Below are 27,883 nucleotides of genomic sequence, written 5' to 3' on the forward strand. Positions count from 1 at the left end.
TAAATAATGAAATTACAGTCAACATTGGATTCATGGTGTTACCATGTAATTTAGTTTGTTTGTAGCCTTTGATTTTCAGTTGTGATAATGGTAGTTTGGTCATTGATGTAGACATAGTGTCAAACTATATTTAAAGTGTGTAGTATCTAATCTTTCACTTCTACATTAGTACGCTATCTTTGTTCTTACATTCAGGACTGACCACTGACCACTAATAATAAGCCAATCTTTTATCTGGATTTAGTGGTCACATTATTCTCGTATCCGTACTCATAATTTTAGCATTATATAGTACGGAATAACATCAAATTCGAAGCCGTACTCATAATCTAAGAATTACAGAGTAAGGAGTAACATAAAATTTGAAGTTGTACTCATAATCTAAGCATTACATAATAGCCTCAAATTTGAAGCGAGAGCTAGGTGTCAAGGAGAAAACTGGAAAGCCTTCAGGCCGCAGGTGGAACTCCCAAGGAATGGCGTTCTACTACATGGAGAAGGCCCGGCCCGCCGTGCCTTTTCTTTGGCCAAATTTCCTCCCAAAAGCTACCCGTTATTCGTTACAAGTTCATTGCTACATGCTGCTCAACCTCTAAAAGTTATCCGTTGACAATGATTTTGCCGAACATTGCATATGTGTGTATCGGTTGAAAACTTGAAATACTTTATTTAATATTTGAAGAAGTTGAAAGGGGCATGAGCATCAAATTGACAAGAACATACCATTCGGAGTTCCGACCAACAACTTTTTCTAAGTTATATAATTTGGCCTTTCAGATTGCTTGTAAACTCGATTAAGCCAAGTTGTTAATATTAAACTCGATTATAATGTACAATTAAAGGACGGTAATCTATTCGTTTAGACAATGGACCCACCACTAATAACTTTATTAATCAGTCACAACCCTTACAGCATAGATTCCATCAACTTTGATTAAGACCATTATCAATTAATTTCTTAATTAACGGATTTCATTCATCACAATTTCACAATTAACAATGATTTTAAGAACATACAAACAAACAGTAATCCACGCGGAAGACAATTACCACTAATTACAACAACTACTATTACTTTAATTTAGCATACTAATAAGTATACTCGTACAACTTTTCTGTAACATGACTAACAACTATATTGTACGGCGGATCTGTCATACGGAACATTTTTGGATTGTACAAGATTGAATTGGACTGGATTGAATTTGAGTAGAAACTATAATACGTAGTTCGATCCACAATTTCAAGCCGGGGTAAAAATCGGTTTCTTTAATACATTATTCAACTTAAGTAGCAATAACAAGGCGAACAAAAACACATTTGTCAATAATTTCCGGTAAGCTAGTATATAATTTATTTAACTTTTGAAGGGAAATTAATTTATGGAGTATTAATAAAGTGTCATATGAAATCTACAATAGAAATATAAATTTAACAAATACATAATAAACTGAATCAAATATACTACGTAGGCTTCATTCATCAACTACGATAATTGAATAAATCTTACACTGTAATACGTCTTATTGTTCTTAGTGGAAAACAAACGTCTGTTTTTTGGCTAAATTCAACAAGAAAGTTACATAAATCGCCCTGTTCTAACGGATAAGTAAAAAAAATTAAAAAAAATCGTGTCCAACATTTGCAGAGAAACATAATGCTATTGTCCGAAGAATCAATTAAATTAAGCAATAACATATTTAACATGTCTCACAATCATAACTCATAAGGAAGTGGCCAATAACTTCCATATATATATGCTCTCTTGTGAAGTATACTTTAATGTTTCTATAAATAGTAAGGCGTAATTTACAAATTGATAATTTGACTGAAATTTAAGAATTCTAGTTATTTTACACACATTTAATTGGCTTATATATTTCACTAAATAATGCAAATCCTGATCTTCATGCCTCCCTTTGAAAGTCTGACAGAAATCATCATCCATTGGAGAAATTTTATTGATTTCGGCGCACCGTTATGTGAGTTAGCAGTTGGTGTGCCAAAATCATTTTCTCGAAATTTAGATGCAGGTAACACCATATTGGGTGAGACTTCCGCAACCAACTCTGATCAAGGTCTAATAAGTTCAAATAAATTTAATACGGATAAAATCGTGTGAAAAAAAAAACAATGAGAACACAAAATCCAAAGTGTATGAACACTTAAAATATGGAATTTGGAGTACTTAAGAGGATTCATAATGAAAATTAATTGAATTAAACACAAATTTGCAAAAATAAAATAAAAAATGTCAACCCTGAAAGCCAAGCCCATGATGGTTGGACAGTGGACAGGTGTATAAGGCTTAAGTCGTTTAACACATAATAATTGAAATATGAATTATTAGGAGAATATATTAATAATAATTAGCCTGGTCAAACATTAGAAATAATTATTTGGTTGAACAATAAGGCTAATCAGCCAGCTCAGATAATTGTTTAGGAGACAAGGGTTCATGAAGCAATGATGTTGGTAAGAAACAAGAATGTATATGGTTTAATTTATAATGTAAGCCATTAATCATATTATTTTCAATCTTGTGTTTTACGACTCCTATAATAAGAAGTTTCTAGTAAGTTACATTATTATTATAATAAAACTATAAAACCTGAATGTGTAACAAAAACATTGTTCACTAGAAGAAATCATTACTTTGTACTTTGAAGTACCGCATAATATTCTACTCTATAATATGATCTTTAAGTCATAACATACCTTATCCGTTACCCTAGTTTTAATATAGAAAGATACACTACTATTAAAAGGTGAATGGCTTGTACATAGTGTACGCCTAACTTGTGAAACACAATTTTTCGTACTCTACTGCAAATGGATGTGTCAAAATCAGTTTCCCTAACACGGACACGTCTAGTTTTCCTAGGAAGAGAAAGCCTGTGACATTTGATGTTGCATTCGTATTATATAACATTTATATTTTGGTTCAAAAGAAACTAACCGTAACGAAGGGAGTATCGTCAAAGAAAGAGAGAATAAACAAACTATAACGAATTGAAGGTGTCGTTTGGTTGATCATGGGAAGAAGTTTTTCCCATATATAAGCATTTCCTAGGAAGTACTCCGTAGTTGATATTGTTTGGTTAAACATGGGAAGTAAATTCTCATGGGAAGTTTCATTTACCTAGGAGAACGTTACAACTTCCTTCAATTTGTAGGAGGCAGAACTTCCTAGGAAGTGTTGACTTTCCATGTTTTTGTTAACCAAACAGTCTAACAATTAATCTTCCATTTTTTAAGAAGTCATACTTCCCATGGTATTTCATGTCAACCAAACACCACCTAGGAGACGGATAGAAACCAGAAACGATAACAACATCGATCATGTTGTTGTTAACTACTACCTCCGTTTCAAAAAGATCTTTACACTTACTATTTGTACGGACTCTAGTGCAATGTTTAGCTGTTAATATATCCAATTCTGAATGACAAAAAATTATAAAAAAATTGATATTTATAAAATAAGTTTTGAGATGAATCTAACCAGGTATCTCATGATAATTTTTGATCGATATAATAGTGATAATTTATGGTCAAAGTTTTGATATTTGGACACATTTTTCAAAGCGTAAAGAACTTTATGAAATGGAGGTAGTAACACATCATTCTTTGAAATAAACAAAAAATAGTAGTTATTCATTTGAGTATTCAACTCCAAGAGACTCCAACCAGCCTAAGTCAAGCTGCAACCTAGAAGTAAGTCCCAAGTCATGGTAGAATGCCTAAGTTTAACAAATAGGGTTCCTTATTAGGAAGCACACCAAGGAAAATGAGATTCCATGATGAGTAAATGAGAGCCTAACTCAAAAGATGACAACATAAGCTCAAGAGTCAAGGCAAAAGATGGAGATACCAAAGATAGAGGAGAAATGTTTCCTACTTGCATGAACCTTCTATAGGTATTCATAATCTATAAATAATGGCGAATCCAGAAAGTATATGTAGTGGGATCATTACTTAAAAATTTATGAAAAATTAACTTCAATTTAATTGTTTTAAAAATAACTAAAATTTGATTTTTTTTTTTTTAGCAAGTGGGATCACGTGTAAACTCAATATAAAAGTTTCACTTCAGTCTCTACGTCTACTACTTAAAATGTGGTATAAGACTAGGTGTGTAAACCTCGAAACCCTTTGGTACTTTACGCGTTACCGTCTTATACAAGGAGTTTTAATCTAGTCTAGATATGGATTACTATTGCAATTTTTCAACTCATTTCATTATGGTACTAAAAATGACATGAAGTTAAAATATTAAAGCACCTAGCAAAATGCTAAATTGCACCAGAAATCCATAGAGCATAGATTAATTAGCTATTTTAATTAGTATCCTTTTAAAAAAGTTTATAGGGTTAGGCATGTGAGCACGTGCGGCTCAAGGAACGTGAGAATCTATGGAAGAGTACTTGGAATTGCATGTGCCCTGTTTTAATGATTTGTTGGTTTTCGATATCCAATTTTTCCTTTCTTTCCCACTCCCACGCTCCCACGTGACACCAATTCAATAGCTGTGGGCCCAAAATCCACTTGTCAGCTTTTCATTTCCCAATACACTGGCCCATCAACACAGGCCAGTCAAACTATTTCCTTAATCTTATGGTTTCCCTCTTAAAATCCTTGAAACAAAGAACTTAAGCTTTAATTTAACTAAATTATGAAAACAAGTGAGGTTAAAGTTTTTTCACCATTCATATATGTTTCGTGTATGAATGTATCTAATGTGAGCAAAAACAAAGCAAGGTTAATTTATACTCCGTAATTGCTTGGACTAGCTGATTATATTAGTTGTTAGTAAGATTATTACAATAATTTATTGGTAGGGAGTTTTTTAGAATTAAGTTTTAGGATAAAATAGTCATTTCACCACTATATTCACAAACCACGCTTCCAAAAAAGCCATACGAAATAAAATAAAATAAAACCAAAATTAGCCTTTTGGGCTCAAACCTCTCTTCCAACCAAACATTAGAGGCTTACTCAAACCTCTAGGGGAAAACCATCATAAACTAATACGAGTACTCCATAAATCTTTAATACACATATATAACACATGAAAGTTTATCTTATCTAGGGCATTGCTGTAAATTTGATAGATGGAACTTTAACAAGTAAGATTTCCGTTTCATAATTCTTGATGTGTCAACTAACATTACACAAACCTAGTTGAATTACAAACTTCAACAAAAGGTGATGTTTATGGGATTGATGTTTTAACTTGGTAAAATGGATCCGGGTCGCCTACAACGAGGTCTTGCCCCAAATAAGGTTCTATCCCAAAACCAACTTACTGTGGTTTTTGTCTCTCCTCTTCTTCAACGTGGGACAATTCAGATTGTGTTTCAAGCATATGTCAGTCTCGACAATAAGTACATACCAAATACAACTAAATGGTCTAAACCTCAATGTAACAAGTCTTTCTATTGAAATATATAGTATAACATTGGCAATGGTTTGGAAGTTACTATCCCTAAACGTATACCTATGGAAAGACAAAGATTGGTGAATACTTTTCCCTTAAACACATGGAGTCTATAAGCAAATACCCTATAAGGGCCCTGTTCAATAAAAAGGTAAAGGGGTCAAGACCCTTTTAAAATTGGTCTGACCCTTATACATATTGGACTACCCTGCCCAATAACCAGGTCTAACATGGACCGTAGTTTTTCCCCGTATTGTTGAGTTCGGAATTTCCCACATCTGATAACAAGTTTAATTTTCATCATATATTTCTACATAAGCAATTGACAATACTTTCACTTATGCAGTGAAAAGAAATCCACCACGAAGCCTCATCATCAAGCAGAGTCCTTATCAGTAATCAACTTAGTGCTTCTTAACCTAATCACACTCACATTATATATTGTAATGCCTAGATCAGTTCCCAACTGAACTATGCACTAAAGATGAACTTTGCATCATGTAAGGTTGGAAGCTTGTATAATAATCATCTCTATCCAATCACAAACTAAGTTCAAAAGCAACTTTGTTCATCAGATTCAAACTCAGAAAATTCAGTCTGGTAAATACAAGGGCATTTCATGCACTTTTGTATTTTCAGATGTAATTCCAATAGATAACTTATCTTTTAAGTTGTAACAAAAAACATATTATGGGAAAAAGTGATATCGAATAATCAAATTGCAGATATGATATTGGTGCATCTATCAGAAGCTATAATAAGTAGGTAAGCTTAACATCAGTTTTTGATAGAATATGCTTAATTACCTTGTACGATGATATATTAAGACAGGAGTCTTATCAGTGACCATCCGTGTGCGTTGTCCTTGTCGGTTCGTTATGAAAGGGACTGAGATACGTATCCTGAATGGAACACAAACCAAACAAACCATTATTAGCATAAACTAACCATTTCAATAGATGGAATGGTAAAGTAGACAATAGAATTAGCATAAACTAATCTAATGACACGGAGATTACAGCATATTAAAGTCAGCTTATCGGACAAATTAGCATAAATTAAAAAGAAGGGGCCTCTTTCTTTCTCATAAAGCACAACTCAATGCTTTTATTTTGTGGTGAGGGATTGGACTGAGAATGACGAGTAATTGAGTAAATATGCTCTTTTTATGTTAAGGAATTGATTCTTTTGTCCCAAATATGATTGTTATAGTAGTGGATAATTAGTGGTTAATCACATGTGCTAAGATAAGGGTTGCATCCAATGAGGGTTGTCGAAGGCAAAGAGCTGAAAGATGGGTATGCGTCCAAGTGTTAATACTTGCCTAAGCTTTTTCTGAAAAAATCCATATTTCAGTTCAAACTTAAGTGTTAAAAGCTCAAACTAATTCTCAAATGAAAATGTTTTGAGGAAGAAGTACAAGTGAACTTCTGTAATTAACACTCACTACTGTTTAAAGCTCAAACTAATTCTCAAATGAAAATTTTGAAGAATGCAAGGTTTTAGACGATTGGTTAATTACATACTACATAGTACATATCAAAGTCATAGGAGTTTAAACTGGAGGCAGACAAAGAGTGGAGGGTAGATCATAGATCATAGCAGTGAGGCTAGTCACAGTAGTCAGTCTTGTGGAAAGATCGTGCTGTTGCTACCCGAGTTCTACTCTTAACATTTTCAGTCTGGACAACCCAAAATTACTGCCCTGATATAATTGGCAATTGCAGGATAGCAAAATGGAACTGTAAAAAATTTGCTCACTTCAAACTTTAGAGCAAACATGGCTCTACTACTTCTGTTAGAATATGCCTTGAATCGGTCAATCCCCTTACTGCAACGCCCAAGCACTATAAAACTCCCTAGCCCCTAGGTCATAACCTAGTTGTAGTATGTAATTTGTACTCCTCAAGATCAATAAATTTTCCTCTCTGCCCGCGGATGTAGCTAGCATGTTAACGAACCACATTAAATCTTTGTCTTTTTTATAATCTTCTTGCTTCCATTATAAGAACTTCATTCGTAGAACTATAGTAGTACATGATTCTAAGAAACCTCCAACTATGGAATTAAGAAGTTCCGGCCACCATCAGCAAACACCAATTTAAAGTCAAGCAAAGAATGATGTAACTAACTGTTCAACAACACTGCCATCAAGATAAGGAGGTCTTTGTGGAGGAGGAGCTTAGTGCCTTACAAAAGCTGCTTTTGTGGTTTCCTTATTGCTATCTTCTGGGTGGGTTGGGCATTACAAGGCATAATATACTTAGCGGGATTCAAGAGTTCTATAGAATTCAATCATGGTTTCCAATTTCTATGCCCTTTTTGTAATAAAAGATATTAAGAAAGCACTGATTTTAGGCCTACCAGGCTACTAGTGTACTAGTGTAGTCATTGGGGACTGGGGAGCGGGGAGCTCATAAAAGATTTCGACTTGGAGAGATTTTTTCTGAAGGCTACACATGCATAACTAAACGGAGCAGAAGGAGATAATAAGATGAATATGATAACAGGATGCGAGGAAAGAAGGTTGTTCTCTGTTTGAAGTTTAAGAAGGCCTGTTAAAAGTTAAAACAATGGTCGTCTTGTAGATATATTTTACAGTTTCTGTTAAGTTAAAATAAGAGGACCTTCAGGGACAAGACACATCGCCATTCGACATTTACATTAAGAGTTGGATATTCAAGTTGATTTATGATACTAACTACTTAGTTCTGGAATTCTGAAGTAAACTGAGTAAAGGACAACAAAGGGCCAACATCATTTGACTAATGTGCAGCTTGATAAAAACAGCCTTGATTCACAGACTTTAGGACAAAGACTACCAAAGACCTTAGTAATCTGTTAGGCAACTGAACCAAATGTAGAACACATGCAGAACATCTAGATTTATACTCCACCTTTCTGGCTTTCCACACTAAAACTTTCATACCAGGTCATATACTCATATTCATGAAATTTCAGGTTACTACCAGCATCCATTACACCTCTGTTTCACATAAAGAAGGTTAGGGATCTTCCATGTTGACTCGGTTCTTCTAACGCAACTCTGGAAAAAGATTATAAAGATTAGTAAGCTTCATAAGTCCAGTGTCACCTTCGTCCTCAATCTTCACAAGAGGTTTAAACTTTTTCCCCAATTTCATAGACTTCAAGTGCATCCATACTATTCCTTCAACTTCATAGACTTCAAGTACATACATACTACAATACTATTCCTTCAAAATACAAACATCCGTTCACCGATTACTAGTATCAAACAAATTCAACAAATTTTGACAGTGCGCTTGATAAATATGAATATGTAGAGGTTAACTTCAAAGGGTTACTCAGGCAATGGGGGCAATGCATTAAGCCAACAAGGAAATAATTACAAAGTAACAGGAAAAGAAGAAGTTAAATATCCCTTCAACAAATGAAGGGCAGATAAACTGCTTAATTCTATAAGTGCACCCTACAAGATATAGTGGTAGAAAATCGCATTACCACTTTAAAAAGTCATAGTCTCCAAAATGTACAAGTAGTACAACCATTAGCAACATTACGCCTTGAGAATGTCACAGTAGTTTTCTGCAATTTTTGCAGAATATAGAAGACAAATGAACAAACCTTCTTCAAATCTTACATAGTGCAACCACAAGAACGAAACAAATAAGAGCAAAAGAGTTCCTATCATCTAAGTGTGACAAGCAGAAGCACAGAAGAAAAATACTTGGTTCATACATTTAGGTCCCTATCTATCGATCTATGACACAATTCTAAAAATAGTTATTATTATCGCGTACCTGTGGGTATCACCTGCATAATATGCTTCCATTAGATGCTACATGGGTAATATGAGCAAGTCTGGACTATGTCTTTGACCCATATTCTTACTTATTAGTGAATGGACCTGAAAACTCAATCAGAAAACTAAGTAAATGTCTAAGTGTGCAACCAAGTCCAACAATTACATGGTTCATTGTAATAGCGAACATCAACAAATAAGAGTAATTGATGATTGAAGAATAATGTACAAGAAGCCTGCATATTTATTTAACCACTTTCCGTAAGACATAATTGTTATAGATTCGCATGGAATTGCTTGACAGATAGTAGGACATTGGAGATAGAATGTCTCAGGGGCGGGCAGAAAATAAAGATCTGGAAGGCAAATCTTACAGAACACCAAAGAATTCAAGCGAATAGAAATGACATAATACAAGTTTATAGAAGCTACTCCGTATTATACACAAGAGTTCAATCATTCCTAAAACAGTTGTTTTGGCATGAAAATCAACAGTAACATAAGATTGGAGGATGAAGTTTAAAGCAAAGAAAGTAATACACTGCAAGGGGAATTCGAACTGTAAGAAGATTACTCCAGTTGTTCTCCTCAACAATCTGGTTCCTTGAGTCCATTAACCGCGATAAACATATTGATTTGAAATTTGAAAGCCGGTAAAAAAAGTCTACACAGAAACTTCAATGCTACACCTTAAGCCATTTAGCCATCTCTCTAACACATGACTATGACTCGAACACTGAAGATATAACATGCCATTACTATTTCACATTTCTACTACTTCTATGCTACAGCTTAGCTATCAACATATCAACAAATGAACAGAGGCTTAAATTTACATTTTAAGACAAAATTGTTTGATGTCCATTTCCGATGGAGCCAAAGATTCATTAGTTCTTTTGGCTATGGGATGTAATGGACTAAATCAAAATGACTCTTAATACCTCTTCGCTTCCTTTCCATGAAGTAGAAGATGGTCGTCCCGTTCTTTTGGTTGCGTACGTCCGATCCCCCTTACACCACTTTTTGCGGGAGCCTATTTGAGGCAATTGGGTAATGATAATGATAATGTTGAAGACAAAATTGATTGATTAGACGAGATTTGATCCTAAGTCCTGGTTACCTCCTCCAAATAACTTTAACTAACTGGGTTAGTTGACATCCATAATCTACATCTGTTAGGTAACACCTTAACAATGATACTGACCAGATTTCTATGTTTCGGTTCCTAATTGAGTTCTAAGAGCATCATTTTTCAGATAAAACCATCCAATTCACTGCTCATCTCCCAATTAAACTTCCATGACATTTCATAGATTCACCAAAATTTGAGTTCTCTAAGATTGTAAGTATTTCCACTAATGTAAATTGCTAGTCAATTTTCAATCTTAAACCCAAATCACAACTCTAATACGGAGTACATTGTATTATTTCAGGGTAAAATTAACTACAGTGATTTAAATTAAGCAACAAGAACATAAAAACCCTAAAAAGAGGGCAACTAATAATAGAAATAAAAGGGAATTTCTCAATTGTAAAAAGGACGAAAAAATCAAATAAAGCATCATCATTGTTATAATTGAAAAACAAAAAACAATCAATTTCAAGGGGAAAATCAAGAAACAAACAGAAAGGGCAGATGCAAGTACATTACAAGCATAAAGTTAAAAGAAAAAAAAGGTGAAAATGACAAAAGCAATTAGGAACAAGTAATAAGAACAAGTGCGAAAAATCACCTAGTTGTTCGCGCAGTTGAAGATTTGCAGAACCCTGAAATATACTGAGACATGGAGTATCAGACAAATTCAAATCACTTCTTTTCAATTCTGGGTTCATTTTCCCTCCTTTTTTTTTCTCCAGGTTATGAACTTGTCAATTATGGCCTTATGTAGTTATGTTCCGATTAGGTAGATATCGTAGGATGGGTTAAATTTAGGGGTGTCAATTCTCAATCCGATCCAGTGAACCCGATGGGTTTGTCCGACCGTTTAGAATCCGAACCGTTTAGAACCCGCGAGTTAAAATCCGAAATCCGATCCGATCCGATTATATTCAACCCGAATCCGACCCAACCCGTTAGTATTGATCCGATTAAGATCCGAATCCGTTAACAGACCGATCCATGACAATCCGGATCCATTTAATCCGATCCGAAGCGATCCGAAACCCGTTTACAATCCGATCCGTTTCAATCCGAATCCGTTCCAACCCGAGGAATATCCGTTTAATCCGACCCGTTTTTAATCTGTGACCCGTTTAATCCGACCCGTTTCAACCCGTGACCCTTTTAATCCGATCCGTTTTTAATCCGTGACCTGTTTAATCCGAACTAATTCCAACCCATCGATATAATAATATATTCAATAACTTATATTACTAATCTTAAATTCTTATTACTTTTAAAAGTTATTTATTATTTTCGTCCCCTAATTAAGTCATCGATATGATAATATATAATTTGGAACCGAACTGACCCAAATTCCAACCCGCTACCAAATAACCCGATCCGATAATTACCCAAACCAATATAAAACTGAATCCAATGTAACCAGGCTAAATTAGTTTCAATCCAACCCGTTTTAGTCTGTTACCGATTAATCCGATCCGATATGAATCCGATCCGAAATGAATCCGATCCGATATGAATCCGACCCGAAATGAATCCGATCCGATATGAATCCGACCGACATGAACCCGAACCCGTTATAGTCCGACTAAACCCGTTAACAATCCGTCGTATTCCAATCCGATCCGATCCGACCCAAACCGACTACAATCCGACCCGTTTACAACCCGATCCGATATGAATCCGTGAATAAAAAATCCGACCCGATCCGGTCTATTAAGTTTTCAATCCGATCCGATCCGACCCGTTAGCCAAATTAATCCGTTCCAATCCGATCCGTTTCAACCCGAATCCGACGAGTCCGACCCAAACCCGATCCGTTGATCCGATTTGACACCCCTAGTTAAATTGGATAAAGTCACACGTGTTGTTCACGTGCAAATCAATTGCTAGAAAAGCTTAGTCGATGCCGGAAACTTGTCTTTGATTGTCTTTCGCAAAAAAAATTACATTAAAGTGTGATTTTACAAAAATAGTTAAATTATAAGGGTCTTTCTCGCAAAAATTGGGTTATAAAATGTACTTTTGGCAAACTTGCCTAAATTATATTATTTTTAACAAGTACGTGACCGGCGCACGCGAGTCAACGCCGGAAAATTAAAGTCAATCATCAGAAATTGGGTAAAGGTCTCATCTCATACGGAATAACAAAAAAATCAATTTTAGGTTTCGTCTCACAATAATCCTTTTATAAGGTCTTTTGTCACAATTTTTGGATTTTAAAAGGTTCTCCCTTACGAAAAATCCAAAATATAATATTTGTACTAGACCATCTCCAATGTCACATAAAATTTCAAACTATTTCTTTTTCTAGCTAATTTGTTCTCCAATGACTAGCTACTAGCTTGTTATTTAAATTGGTCTCACTTGTCAATTAATTATTTGACAACTTTTGGGAGTTGTTGTCAAGCAAATTATCTTGACCAAACTAATTTGTTACACTTTCCGTCTCTTTTTGTTCTTCACGTTTGGTATTTTGCACGCGTTTTAATGACTAACTAATGTGCATTGAGATTCCTCTATTTTTTTTATTTAAACAAAGAAAATTGCGTTTATTTATAATGTTTTCGCTTTTATCAAAATTATGATATTGGAAAAATGAGAAAAAATCAATGTCCCAATGGAAAAGTGTGAGATATTAAATGACCCAATGAATTTAATTGGTTAAAATAATCATTGGACGCAAACTTTGATAGAATATTAAAGCATTTTTGCGATAATATAAAAGAAAATGTAAATAACGTTTTGGGACACCCAAAAAGGAAACGTAAAGACCAAAAAGAGACAGAGGGAGTATTATTTTCATGTATCTTATTATTTTCATGTAGCTTGGCCAAGATAATTTAAGCTAATTTGCTATTATTTTCATATAGCTTGACCAAGATAATTTAAGCTAATTTTTTTGGCAAATGATCCACGTAGTAACTATTAACTTGAAACATTTATAAATTTCAAATTAGTCCCTAGATACAACCGTTGGAGATACTCTTATTGACATGTATCTTATTTGATTTTATTACGGAGTATTATTTATTCTATTAGGGATTTGTATATGAGGTCTTTAACTTTTTGGTTTGTACATGTGAAATACTTAACATACTTCCTTCGTTTTTAGTTGTATTATTTGGGGTTTCATGCTTGCCAATGCACATCTTAAACCATTGATATGTTTGCTTTTATTTTAATAAAATTATTAAAGTTGACAACTGAAAAAAAATATATAGGGAAGAGTTTAACAAGATCCACGAGACTATAATTTCTTATGTGAATACTGAATAGTAGGTAATATGCAAATGGTGCAATTATGAAATTATGGAAGAAGTAATTAATACAACTTTTATTTCTAGCCAAAAATCATTTCAAACCAAAATATAAAATCTTTCAATTTATCTAAGCAACTAAGTACGAAGTATGACCTATGCTTATTAAATCACAATATTCATAGAATAAAATATTATATATGCACGAAGCACTAGTCTCTATTTTTTTGAACTTATTAAAGCTTTTATCTCATCTTATTTAAACGTAATTATTAACCATAATATTATCTTATACGGAGTACGGAGTATTACTTATGAACTGAAATACAAGTAAATACAAGTGAAAATAAGGTGAGAAAAGTAAAGCTAATGTTTGGAAACGCTAATCAAAGAATATGAAACTGATAAGCTCACTAAAAATTGATAGAATGCACCCTACAATTGATGTATGCCCATTATTGGTTATTTTTTAGATGTCCCTTTAATTTGTTTATGTATTAAAGATTCCAACAATTATTTAAGTGTTTTTAACCTCCATTTTTGTACCCTAATGTAATTAATGGCAGTGTAATATTATGTAAGTATTTTTACCTTTATTATATTTTACCCCGTTAAGCTGTAACGCACAGATTTAAAACGACTACTCCATATTCCGTAATATAGAATAGTTCCAAATTAATCTATGGCCAGTGCTTATCCCTTAGATGACCCTTCGATTCCTCTATCCAAGATTAGGACCTACCTAGCTTTTATAAATGAAACGGGGACCAACAAAAACTCTATTTACACCATCACATTCAAGTTGAATAAATATTTAGGGTTTCACGGTTTATGTGAAGTTTACAATAAAAAAAATATTTATATGAAGTACTTCCTCCATTTTTTTTTAAAAAATACGCAATTATTTAAACATGTTTGCCAATGCACGATTTTAAATATTAATATTTTTAATTATAGATAAAAAAAATATAAAAGGTTGATATTTAAAAAATATTTATCGAGACGAATCTAGTAAGACCTCACACAACTATGTTTTTTTCCTAAACATAAATTACAAAAAAATTGTGTGAATAATGTCAAAACCTAATTGTAACATATAAATAAGAACAGAAGAAGTATTTATTTATTAATAATATTTATGTCACATCCCTCACTAGCTAGCCCATTCTTACTTCACTGCAAAAACTCTCAAGTAGTATCCCTTTATTTTGTCATTGTTACATGTGAAATTTTATCATCTTAATTACTTACAAAAATTGAAATGTACACCTATTCTTCTAACTCCATGGATCTTCTTCATCATCATCTTCCCACTCACTTTTCCCTTATTCTCCTATTATTAATCAATACCCTCATTTGAGAATTTCTCCCAAAAAAAAAACCCTAAATTCAAACCACATAATATAACACATTTGGATGTCAAACATGAAGAATAATGCAAGTATTGTTGTAGAGGAAGGAGAAGACACATGGGTCACAAACTGGCCACCAAGGTCATATAGTTGTACCTTTTGTAGGAGAGAATTCAGGTCAGCTCAAGCCCTTGGTGGTCATATGAATGTCCACCGCCGTGAACGTGCCCGTGCCAGCCTCCACCACCACCACCACAACAACAACCACCACCACAACCACAACCAGTCCAATATCCAAACCCAAGTCGGGTCCACAACCACCACTAGTCCAACATCCCTTTTCTATGAACTTGCGGCTACTTCTAGCAGGTACACTAATTATAATGTTAATGAGATTTCACAAGAGGTTGTTAAGATTGATAATGATGAGGAAGATGAAGATGAAGCACCCATTGAAGAACTCGATCTCGAGCTTCGATTAGGACATATACCACCTGAGAAATTGTTTGAGAAGAATAATACTAATGTGTCTGTTCTTAATTTCAGATGATATATCGATCATTGTGGGATTTTCTAGTTTTTCGTCTAATATGATTTTATTACATTTTATAAGCATATGTTTCCTATTTTTAATTTGTTTGATTTTGTTTGTTTTTCCTGTTGCAAGACTAGCATTATACGAAGTATATGCTTATAACTTGTTGGAATAATTTTTTTTTTTTGATATAAATATATGATGTTAGACCAATTTTATTTAATACTACGTACGAATTAAGCATTTATCTCCATATATTAAAAAATGATTTAACTTAAAATTTTGGGGTTGATTTGACTATATGTATCTCACGTGCCATTTAATTTAATTATCTCTTTTCCGTGAGATGCCATATGAAAGGTCAACCTCGAAAGTCCATAATTCGACCAAAGATAGGTAGTGTCTTACACCATAAACTTTTTTATAAGGTAGTTAGTTATAACATCTTGCAAAAAATTGTTTTGTCAAATTTGCCTAAAATTAGCAAATGTTTGTGTGTGTGTGGGTGGGGTGTCGGGGGGGGGGGGGGAGGAGCCACAATGGGCAAAGCAACGAATGATGTAGACGGGATTCAATCTCACGTTTTTGATACCACCCCTCAAAATTTTACCAACTAAGCTAGTTGACATCCATTATAATTAAAATTAGCTAATGTGACGATTATGTTAAACTATGTTAACTTTTAACCAATGATGTTCGTGTTGGTTGTTAGGTTTTTTATTTTTATTTGTCAATACTCGTATGAAGTTCACAAGCAACTCTTGATGATCTAAGCATGTGCCGAAGACTATTAATTAATTATACTTAGTATTAATTAATTTATTGTACATCAGTGTGACTTTTATTCAGGTTTTTTTTTATAACTTATGACATATTTTGATTAATTTTTACATTAAAATTTTTGTTTGATAGATAAACACTTTAAAAGGTTACATAGTGATTTTAAAAGATAATTTTTAATAGCGGAAAATTTTATCACCAAACAAAAGATAACTCATACGTAGACACATACTACGTAGTACATATATAGTACATTATATATATCAGGGTAACTTTTAAATATTCTAACTTAACTTTTATTACGATGTACAATATTATTATACACCACATTAATAAACATTTGTGATTAAAAAATTGAGGAAAAAGGAACTTAGTGCATTATAATTATGTTTAGTGTCCTAATATTTTATTTGTGGATACTAGATATGTAACTATCGTATTCTAAGGACTTGTCAATCGGAGAAGGTGACAGTTTTTCCCTGTTTTAACATGGAGGGGGGATCCAAACAAAAAGGAGTTACTCTTATGTACGATCAAGAATTGGGGACATTGTTGTATCTACATGTTGGATGGATTATCCACCACTAATGTAACATTATATCTTGCCAAAATAAATAAGTATAAAACATTATAGAGTATGTAATAATTAATAAAGTTGATATGGATTCCACTATTCTTTCAGATTATCACTCCTTTTTTTTCCGCAAATAAACTAACACTACAAGAATTTGTATCTTTAACGACAACCTAATTACGACGGGTCAAAAATCCCGTCGTAAAAGCCTTTTACGACGGGGCTAACAACCAAACAATGACGGGAATAACCGTCGCAAATGTCTTTTACGACGGATTTACGACGGGATTTGTATTAACGACGGCCCCCTTTTATGACGGGTTCGCGACAGGAAATCCCGTCGTTAATCAACGATTATTGGCCTTTCGCGACGGGATTTCCCGTCGTTAATATATAGTACAATTTCTTATAGTGTAACAAACATAATATAAATTACAAATAGTGGAGTGTGAGGATTCAAATCTGAGATGGTGAGACCTATTATGTACAGGTAGGCCAAGAGCTCATTGGTGGCGGTGGAAATTGGAAATTACCTGACAATGTAAATCGGAGTAACTATTAGTGATCCTTCATTTCGAAAAATAAATAGGAGTACTTTGTATATTACGAAGTAATTTTTATTTGAGGGAAATATATTACGGAATATTAATTACATTACTGCTAGATCTGTGCTTGTATTTTGTACGAATATATACTATTTAGTTATTGTTCTGTGGAGTATTATCTAATTTTTACTTATATGAACCTATTTAAATGTATAAAATCCAACTAGATATAGTAGAATTTATTTTAGTTGTGAATTAAACTTGGGCAGTCTTTGCATTTTATAAACTTATCTTATCTAAACGTTATTTGAAATTATTGAACTAGTTAGTGGCCCGGACGATGCCCCGAAATATTGCATGCATATAGCTTTTTTTCATTTAAAATTTACTTATAAATTTCTTTATATATATAGTTTGAAAATAATATGAATTTCATATGCAGTTTAACAATAAAATTGGTTGACCAACAATTGGTGTACTAAATATTTTAGTAATTTTCCTTATTTGTGAAAAACTTTATTTTTTGTACTACTTTACTTATAACTTAAGGAATTTATTAAGTTACAATTGTATATTGAGCTACAAAGTCAAAATACATTATAGAGGAGAAAAAACATATTTGATTATCTAAAAGAAAGCGCAATATTATTTTTTCCTATTCTTTTCTCTATTAATTTCATGGTTTTATGTTTGATCTAAATAAATTTCTAAAAAAGAGATATGATTTGATTAGTAAATGAATATAAACTAAGAAAAAAATTGTTATCATAAATTGTTACTCAAAGAGATAAATTTGCACATTAATTTTTATACATTCAAAAGAACGAAATTTCTCTTTTTTAATAGTTTTAGAGTCATAAGTTGCATTGTTGGAGTGATGGTTAAAACTTTGCATTAACATATGAGAGGTCATGAGTTCAAGGATGAGTAGCAGCATTTTTTTATGAGGACATAATAAACAATTATGTGCGCATATGACATGGCGCGACGATGCCATGTCACTTGCCAAGTCATTGTGACACATGGCGAGATGACATGGATTGCCTTGGAGATTTAATAATATATATAGATTGATTTTATTTGTAAATTAAACTCAAATTTCTACCAACTTTCATCGTTTTTTTGTACGTGTAGAGAGATCACAAAGGACAAGCCGACAAATGATACTCCCTCCGTATTTATTTAAGGGATATATTTGACTTTTCCGGCCGTATTTATTTAAGAGATACAGTTGTCATATTTAGTAACTTATCAACTCCACCATCTAATTAAATAATACATCTAATTTAACCTATGACTCACCATCCTATTAAACAAATAATTTCAGAAACCTATCCGACCTCCCACCCCCAAAATGACATGGCCCCCACTTGTTTACTTATTAAAATATCTACCCAACCCCACTTGCTTTATTATTTTTATTTCATTCAATTCTTCTTCTTAATACTCATGTCCGGCCAAGTGTATCCCTTAAATAAATATGGATAGAGTATAGATGAACTTCGATTTTAAATTCTGGGTATTAGTGTATTACCCCTCAAAACATTGCATGCATGTGTACATATATGATATATGCAATGTACTATATCCAGATAGTACTTAATTTCTCAAGTAGTAGTAGCACAGAAAAGTGGAGGAAGTACAAATACATATCAGATATGTATGGGGAAATACATATCAGAACATAAGACAAAATAGGAAAAAGGATAAAAAAATAATTAAATTGTACTTTTCTAAACACGAATGGTACTTTTTTTTACTCAATGGTACTTTTTTTACATGAATGGTACTTCCTTTTTTGTCTTTTAGCTATTTGTTTTTTAGTTGATATGTGTATTTCCACACATATCAGATATGTGAAAAAACGAACCCGTGCAGTAAAAATATGCATGGGTTTGAGTGAGCACAAAGTGATAGATCTTGGTTTGTTGATATTATTGATAAAGATCGAAGAGAAATGTGTAAATAAGATGCACTGTCCTTTTCGAGTTCCTTTCTTTCAATTTTGCTGCCTTTTCTGGGAGATAGCATTCATTCATGCATGTCAACGTATAACCAATGATGTCTTGGCCTAGTGGTTAAGACTGAGGGTCTGTGTACAATAGGTCTCAGGTTCAAATCCCCCCGCCCCCATTTGTAATTTATATTGCCCTTGTGGCTCATTCGCACCAAAAAAAAAAAAAAAAACATATGCATAATACGGATCGGAGTATCCATTCATTTGTTTCTGTCATCTCATATCATATCTCTATTATGGGTAGTACATATCAATTCATCCGTGGGTATCATTAGGTTTATAATTTTATATATTATCAAAATATCAAATTAATACTTATAATGACAAATTCAAAATAGATTCGGTTTTGTTACGTTGTCTAATTGGATTCCAATTGGGTCAGCTCACCTAAAGTTCACTAAGGCTGTTTAAACACGTGCTCTCTACTGAAGGAATCAACTCCTTATCCAACCCACGACTCATTGTGATAGATATTAACTAACAATCGTCAAAGGGCGATTTAGATTGATTTAAGGTACCTAACCATAATCCGTAAATATATGTTGATATGCACTGGCGGATCTAGTGTGTAAGGAGTGGGTCACTTGACCCCACTTGGCCAAAAAAATTACATAATTTTAGTTAATTTTAGACTAATTTGTATTAAAAAATACATAATTTAGTTAATTTTTCAGTAATTTTGTAATAGTGGCCCCACTTAGTACAATTTCTGGATCCGCCACTGTTGATATGTGACATTTCCCAAGATACGCTCATTAATTGCATTTACAATTACACACATATAACCTAGTTAGATACTATGTATCTCTTACTTTCGACCATCAACTGACTTATAAGTCAGAGGGGTTTTCCTCGGATCCATCTCCGAGGTCAGTTTAACCCACTTTATGTGTAGCAGTATAGGTACGTTCTAGCCCAACAACAATATAAGAAAGGTATTTTTCATCAAACGAAAAATTCGTTGTTATCTTTATGTATGCTAGCTAGTCAACAAGCTAGAGATCTTTTACCAAAATGGCTAATTTTACAAATTTATTTATTAAAATTGCTACTTTATAATTCTATTTCAGTACTTCCCAAACTAGCTACTTTTTGGATTGTGAAGTAAAAACCAATGAACCGTTTTGAGTTTTTTTTTTTTTTTAATAGTGAACCGGTTTGGATTTTTTTAATAGTGATCGAACCAGTTTTGTTTGAATTTTTTATGGGACTCCCGTTTTTATATACTTCCTCCGGTCCTTAAATATTGCACCATGTTGACTTCACGCTTTCCGACACACGACTTTGACTCGGTATCTCTCAAATTATGCATAAGTAAAAATTATAAAAAAATTACTACAGGATTAGATACCATTTAACGTATATTTTATAAAAGATGGTCAAAGACACAACGTGAATAGTGTAAAAGTCAACATAATGCGATATTTCCAAAACGAATGAAGTATATATTTTGGGTTCTTTTATTTTCGTCCATACTTTTACTAGTTATATCCTGCATTTATTATATTAATTTAAGACATGGAGAGATAATACAGAATACCACAATATTACTATACCTACTATCACTATTATGTGCAAGTGTGCAATGAACATGTCGGAATTAAATAACGAGGGATCAATATATCATGAAAAAATATTTTATATAGTATTTATAGGTTTTGAACCTAGGACATCTTTTGTTAATCACATATCTAAACAACTACGTAGTATATCACAACTCACTTTGTTGTTTCTTATACGTTTAAAATTGTCTAATGTTTTCACGGTACTTTATTCTAAGTATAATACAAGTTATTTTTTCTTTAAAAATAAAGTAATTATTCTTTGGTTTGTATTTTATGTTTTTTAGTCAAAAAATAAATAAATACATATACATATAAAAAATAATAAAAAAGGTTCACTATATACATATGAAAAAAAAGACCATACCAAACCGGTTCATTAGCTTTTTGGGGCTCAAAGTCAAAATAGTTATTTTGATAAATAAATAATAATTAGTTTGGGAAATAGAATTCAAAAGTACTCCGTAGTCATTTTGGTAAATAAAATTGTAAAAGTATCTAGTTTGATAAAAGATTCACGAGCTAGTGTAATAGCGTAAGGTTAAGAAAATATTGTGTAGTAACTACTCCGTAGTAGGGAGTACGACTCTGTAGTACTAGTATAGTATGTTTGACAAATTGATACTCCGACATATGGTAATTCACTTCATGTCTTCCACCATCTTTATTTATGCATGAAAATGCAGATTACGTTACTGTAAAAGTCAGCCTCAAATAAGAAGAATAAATCATGCAATGTAAATGTGATTTCCTTGGAAGAAGTGAAATTCTTCCTTGGATTTATCATTTTCCTACTTCCTCCGTTACGAAAATATCGCACCATGGTTGACTTTTACTTTTCTAACCATTACTTTGACTCTTAATATCTCGAATCGTGTGCAAGTAAAAATTATAAAAAAAATAATATTTGGAAAATATATATCCATACGAATCTAACATGACCCCACATGACTAAAATTTCCTTACATACGAATCACGAAAAATGACCAAGGTCGTAGTGTAAATAGTGTAAAAAACAAATGGTGCGATATTTCCGATACGGAGGAAGTATAATGTCATCGATCATACTCCGTATGTTGTGGGTACACCGTTCTTGCTAGGACCACATTAACTGCAGGTTCAGGACTTGAGGGTATTGTAAATGGTCCTATTTATGGATATCAATTCCTTTCAAATCTATATGCTCCATCTATTTTAAACATCTGTTTGGCTTCGCGTAAAATATTTCGTTGAAGAATGATTTTCTATTTTAATTTTTTTTTCCAAGGTAAAACATAATTTCAAATTGGTTTTTCTTTACTTGGTGTCTTATAAGAAAATTCATAGAAAAGCGAAATGAGAGAAGAATAATGGGAAGAAAGAAGAGGGAGGGAAGGAATAAAGTTAGAAAAATGGTTTCTCTTCCTTTCAAATGGAAAATGTTTTTCCACATTTGAGGAAGATATGTAAAATTGTTTTCCACCTCTTGTCAAACCGAACAACATAAATGATAAAAAAGGGGAAAACATTTTCTATGAAAAAGTTTACACCAAACCAAACAAAACCCTAAATTAATTAAGATATTCATATTTTCCGTTTAAGGGTGTTTTTAGTTTGTTTTGCTCTATTTCCTTCATGACAAGAAATTTCCCGTTTTAACCTTTCACAGTTCAAACCCAGGCCACCACATGAGTCCACTCATTGTAGTATTTAATAATTTAATATACAGTACTTTGTTTTCTACTTTTGCTTTATTTCGTCGATCACAAGAAAAATCTCCGTTTTAACTTTTCACAATTCACACCCCACCATGCGAGTCCACTCATCGGAGTATTTAATAATTTAATAACATCAATACAAATAAGTGTATGTTCGCAAGTCAATCAATAACTATATACACGACCACGTTTATAGATATACATAATAAAATATAATTTTTTATCTTATGCATAGCACTATTAATTAGCACATGAAACAAAATCACTGGAGCTTAATTGGTTGAAACTTGAACCCGTGTGAGACTTTCCTTATACGACATCAAATTGCTTACCATTTAATTCTAACCTAACCCTATGTTATTAAGTCTAATCGTAATATAGTTTAAGATAGACAACAACAATGACATATTTACCTCCTCTTCGATCAACCAATTAAAAAAATTTAGAAAGTTGAGAAGGGACAATATCGTTGGAATGTAATTATATTGTGATCAACTTCGTCAACCCCAAATTTCAGCAATCATTTTCTTTCTGTGTGTTCATGTTTCGTTGGACACGTATTTTATACTATCTGCATGAACTCTGCGCGACACCCTTCTTTATAGTTAGTAGTTACTCTCCTCAATTTCTCCAATTGGTCGTTCCAAACAAACTTATATGGATACAAAACAAGATGAATATGAAAGTGATACACAAATAATTAATTAATTAATTAATTGCTTTTATTACGATATTGATAAACTCTGACATAATGATAGGTGGAATAACCCACCAATATTTAACTAGTTTAATATTCAGGGCGAGTTTATCCTTCAAACTCACCCTCATTCAAACTCACCCTCAATCTTTCAAACTCTGTCACATCAGATTTTCACTATTTTTTTTTACGGAGTATTATTTAAACTCACACAAGACTCTCCCTGTTGTTGCACATTATCCCGGCCCAGACTCGCCTCATACTCAACTAAACTCCTTACAAAAAATTAAATAGGATAAAGTATGATGATGTGGCATGATTTGATTTGGTTGGAGAAAAAATAGAGTTTTAAGTGAGTCTTGGATTTTCAAACTCAGTTCGAGACTTGCTGTAGTCTTTGACTACATTATCCCAAAACTTAGACTCGAGACTCCCCTGCAGACTACCTTAAAACTTGAGATAAAACTTACCCTCGTAATTAAAACTGCAGTCTGGATAGAGGTTAAGACCCTAATTGGGGATGTTTGACCTTTCTCCACATTGCAAATTCTTCAACGTCGATGGGCCCTCCCTATGTTGGGTCAAAAAAAGGTCAAAGCCCATGAGCTCACCGGGTTATGCACAAGTCCATATACGAGGAAAGTCTAACCATATATAAGTCTGCCGAAATTCTATCTTAAAATCAATGAGTGATAGGTGGAGACATGGTTTAACCCATCAATCTTATATATTCAACCTCTCTCTATGTTTTCAATGTGAGATAACTAATTTAATATTGGCTTATGTATTATGTTCTTGACAATTATCGAACATGATGGCCAAAGTAACATTTCACATAATAGTACTTCGTATTTGTTTTATTTATGAGTAGAAAATAATGGTCAGAGTAGGTTAAGTAAATAGTGTCAAAAGATGAAATAATGCAAGTAATATATAAAAATAACACAAATTCTTATTTACAATGGGTGTACGATAAATATTGTACACCGAAGTTAAAGTTAACGTAAAATGCATAAAAGTTACCCTTATATACGTAAAAGTTATCTATTTTTTACTAATAAATTTTTTCATTTTAATTAAAAGTATTTCTTCAAAATCACTAATAATGTATAAAATTTATCATTTAGCCCTTTTAAATGATTATCTATCAACTTATTTTTTAATAGTATAAAAGTTAGAGAAAATTGGGTAAAAATTATAGAAAATTGGGTAAAAGTTATGTTGGTGTACAATAAATTTATTGTACAACTTGTGCATACAAGACCTTTTGAAAAAATAATAATAAAAAAAAAAAAGTGAAGAAGAGGGATTGTGTGTAAGCGTTGACATGCTTCAAAGGTCAATTGTCTAGTGGGCCGTGTAGGATTTCGCTCATTTTAGAATTCAGACGTCTCAATATGCTGGGCCTGGATAAGTCCAGAGGTTATGAATGACTTAATAAGCTTTTTCCGCAAATTTTTGGCTATACCCGGGTACAGCCAAAGCTGGCTGTACCCCCATCCAAAACGATGTCGTTTTGTGTTGTTTAAAATGAACATTAATATACTGGTACAAAAATGAACATTTACTATTTCGGAAATGAACATTTATTTATTTATTTGGAATGAACATTGACTATTTTGGAAATGAACATTTATTTATTTATTGGGAAATAAACAATATAGGCGCTTGTAAAAACATAAAAGACCAATGAAGAACAATTTCATTATGAATTTTAAAGCCAACATGAAAGAACAAACAATACAACAAGAAAGAACAAACAATAAAGCAGATAATTATTATGAACAAAAAAATAAACAAAAAATAACAAAAAAATTCAACAAAAAATAACAAACAATATAAAAAAGAACATAAAATTCCAGAAAAAAGAACAAACAATACAACAATTATGAACAATTTTATGATGAATTTTAAAGCCAACATGAAAGAACAAACAATACAACAATAAGTTTGATGAATGAATTTAAAAAACAACAAGAAAGAACAAACAGTACAACAAGAAAGAACAAACAATACAAAAAGAAATAATAAAATATTAATGAAGAGTTTAATTATGGTCATTAACCATATGATTATTATAAACAAACAAATAGACAAGAAAGAACAAACAATATTAAAAAAAACATAAAGTTCTAGAAGAAAGAACAAAAAACACAACAATTATGAAAATTTGATGATGAATTTAAAAAACAACATGAAAGAACAAACAGTACAACAAAAATGAACAAGTAGTACAACAAGAAAGAACAAACAGTACAATAAGAATGAACAAACAGTACAATAAAAAAGAACAAACAGTCGACAAGAATGAACAAACAATATGAGCGCGTCATTTTTGGGGGGTACAGCCAGAATTGGCTGTACCCGGGTACAGCAGTTAGCAATTGAGCTTTTTCACGGGCTAGATAAAGTCAAAATGCACGTTTTATTTATTTATTACTAGATTTTAGCCCGTGCGATGCACGGATTTTGTTAAATCGTTAAGTTAAAATAAAACTCCTATTATAACTGCTATATTTTATATAATAGATTAAATTAGTATTTAGGTTGGAATGAGAGGTTGAGTTCTACGAAAACTCTACGCCGTCGGTGAGGAATTTTACTTAAAAGGTAAAATATTAAATTATAATATATTTTAAATTGGAAACATATTTTCTAATATAAGACTGATTTATTATTTAAATATTTGGTAACTTATAATAATTAGGAAAATTTGTAATTATTAATCCAACCTTTGCCCGATTTTCTTTAATTAAGCCTACCTATGCAATATTTCTAAATAATCCAACCTTTATGACCCAACTACTATTATTAAGCCTAGCAAGTTAATAACCTGCTGTAACCGGTATTCACCCTTACGTGGCAATATAACCGTTACAATTTTTTCCCCTCATTTTTTTTAATTGTTATTCTAATGTTCGTTCCTCTCTCCTCTGCGATTTAATTGCTTCATCTCTGCAATTTTCGTTCCTCTCTTCTCTGTTCATCATTTCTCTTCTACCTCTTCTCCACCATTGTTGATCCCTCATACCTCTCCATTCGAAGTTCGTCAAAAATAATCAGCAATTGCTATGACTGGGTTAAACCAATCAACTGTTGGATCTGGGTTAAGGGTTAAGGGTTAAGAGGAGAGAAGGGTTAAGGGTTTTTTGGAAAAAAAATAGAAAATCCTGTTTAGGTGGCACGTGATGTGACGTGTCCAAAATTTTAGGAGGAAAATCAACTTCAGGTTGTCAACGTTTTTAATGTTGACTTTGTAACAGGTAACCGGTCACACAGGCTTAATAATAGTACTTGGGTCATAAATGTTGGATTATTCAGAAATATTGCATAGGTTGGCTTAATTAAAGAAAATCGGGCAAAGGTTGGATTAATATTTACAAATTTTCCTAATAATTACAATCGGAGATGATTGTTTATTAGTAGAGTATGTATTTTAGTATGAAAAGGAATGTAACTATGAAGAATGTATCTATTCATAATTCTAGTAGTAGAGTAATTAGTAAAATCTCCTACGGCTTATTTACTATGCAATTAGCCAGTAATAAGATAAAAATTGGGAAGTCTGTTTGTACTTTAGCATATCATAGTCAATTATTTATCATGATTGATTTTTACTTATTCAGTGAAGTTTTAATCAACTACGGAGTACTATTATTATTGGTGTGCTTAATTAACGCTTTATTTAGAGCGTTATATTATATTGTAAACACTATAGCATGTATAGTATACTTCGTATTAGAAAATAGACAATATTAGAAAAGTATAACTCTAGTTATTATTGAGATATTTGTCATGATTTTATTTGATGTGAATAACAATAATGAGATACTCCCACTTATTTATAACCTTAATATATTGGGTTTAAGTTCTTTGCTTTGGGTACTTTTCCCCTTCGTATAGCCTAAGTACGTATAGATCCCGATAGTTGGTATGACCAAACCCGAACCAAAAGTTTTCCAGCTCCATTCAGTTCAATTCACAAGAACGACATTGTGTTCATGTTTATTCTTTAATGATCTATTTTATTTATTATATAAGTATTACTATTAATTATAATGTAATTTTCATTTTATTATTATTTAGTGTTTACTTTGGACAAATTTTTATTGTAGATTTTGGATTAAATTTTATTATAGATTTATTTTAACTATTAAAATATTTGATTTTGGATGGAATTGTATATATTATTAATTAATTAAAATATCTACTTGACACCTAATTATTTATCTATGTGGCACTTGATTTTTTTAATTCAAAAATAAATTAAAAATCTTATTTTTCATTGGACGAAACCATTAGTAATCCTAGGTGGCGCTCTAATATTTTAGCAAATATACCTTCTTTATATATGTATATTAGATTATTATCAATATCTTTAATTGCTGTATTCAAACTTTATATTCTTAAGCCTACTCATTAAAACAAATTAAACAAAATCACACAAGGTACTAATATTTTATGTGCATGGCTATTTTGACTCCAAAAATGAAGGGTAAAAGTGGGTACTCTTCAGCTTA

At 32.3% G+C, this 27,883-nt stretch overlaps 1 protein-coding gene and 1 long non-coding RNA gene across 3 annotated transcripts; one reads left to right on the plus strand and one right to left on the minus strand.

Annotated features, from left to right (window-relative positions):
- Positions 1-1,482: 1,482 nt before the first annotated feature.
- On the minus strand, positions 1,483-12,184 carry LOC130464048 (uncharacterized). Of its 2 annotated transcripts, XR_008924343.1 has the most exons (5): positions 10,955-12,184; positions 9,220-9,326; positions 8,921-9,004; positions 6,244-6,339; positions 1,483-2,080 (listed from the first exon to the last, which is right to left on the minus strand). It is a non-coding gene; the product is annotated as an uncharacterized lncRNA (long non-coding RNA). The 2 variants fall into 2 exon arrangements; XR_008924342.1 differs by lacking the exon at positions 8,921-9,004 and having other exon boundaries at positions 1,490-2,080; positions 10,955-11,112.
- A 2,568-nt stretch (positions 12,185-14,752) lies between these two features.
- Positions 14,753-15,716, plus strand: LOC110790893 (zinc finger protein 11). Its single transcript, XM_021995652.2, has one exon. The coding sequence runs from the start codon at positions 15,021-15,023 to the stop codon at positions 15,504-15,506; it is 486 nt and encodes a 161-aa protein (XP_021851344.2). The 5' UTR covers positions 14,753-15,020; the 3' UTR covers positions 15,507-15,716.
- Positions 15,717-27,883: the final 12,167 nt, after the last annotated feature.

The sequence above is a fragment of the Spinacia oleracea genome, chromosome 6 (genome assembly GCF_020520425.1).
Source record: "Spinacia oleracea cultivar Varoflay chromosome 6, BTI_SOV_V1, whole genome shotgun sequence".
Taxonomy (NCBI): domain Eukaryota; kingdom Viridiplantae; phylum Streptophyta; class Magnoliopsida; order Caryophyllales; family Amaranthaceae; genus Spinacia; species Spinacia oleracea.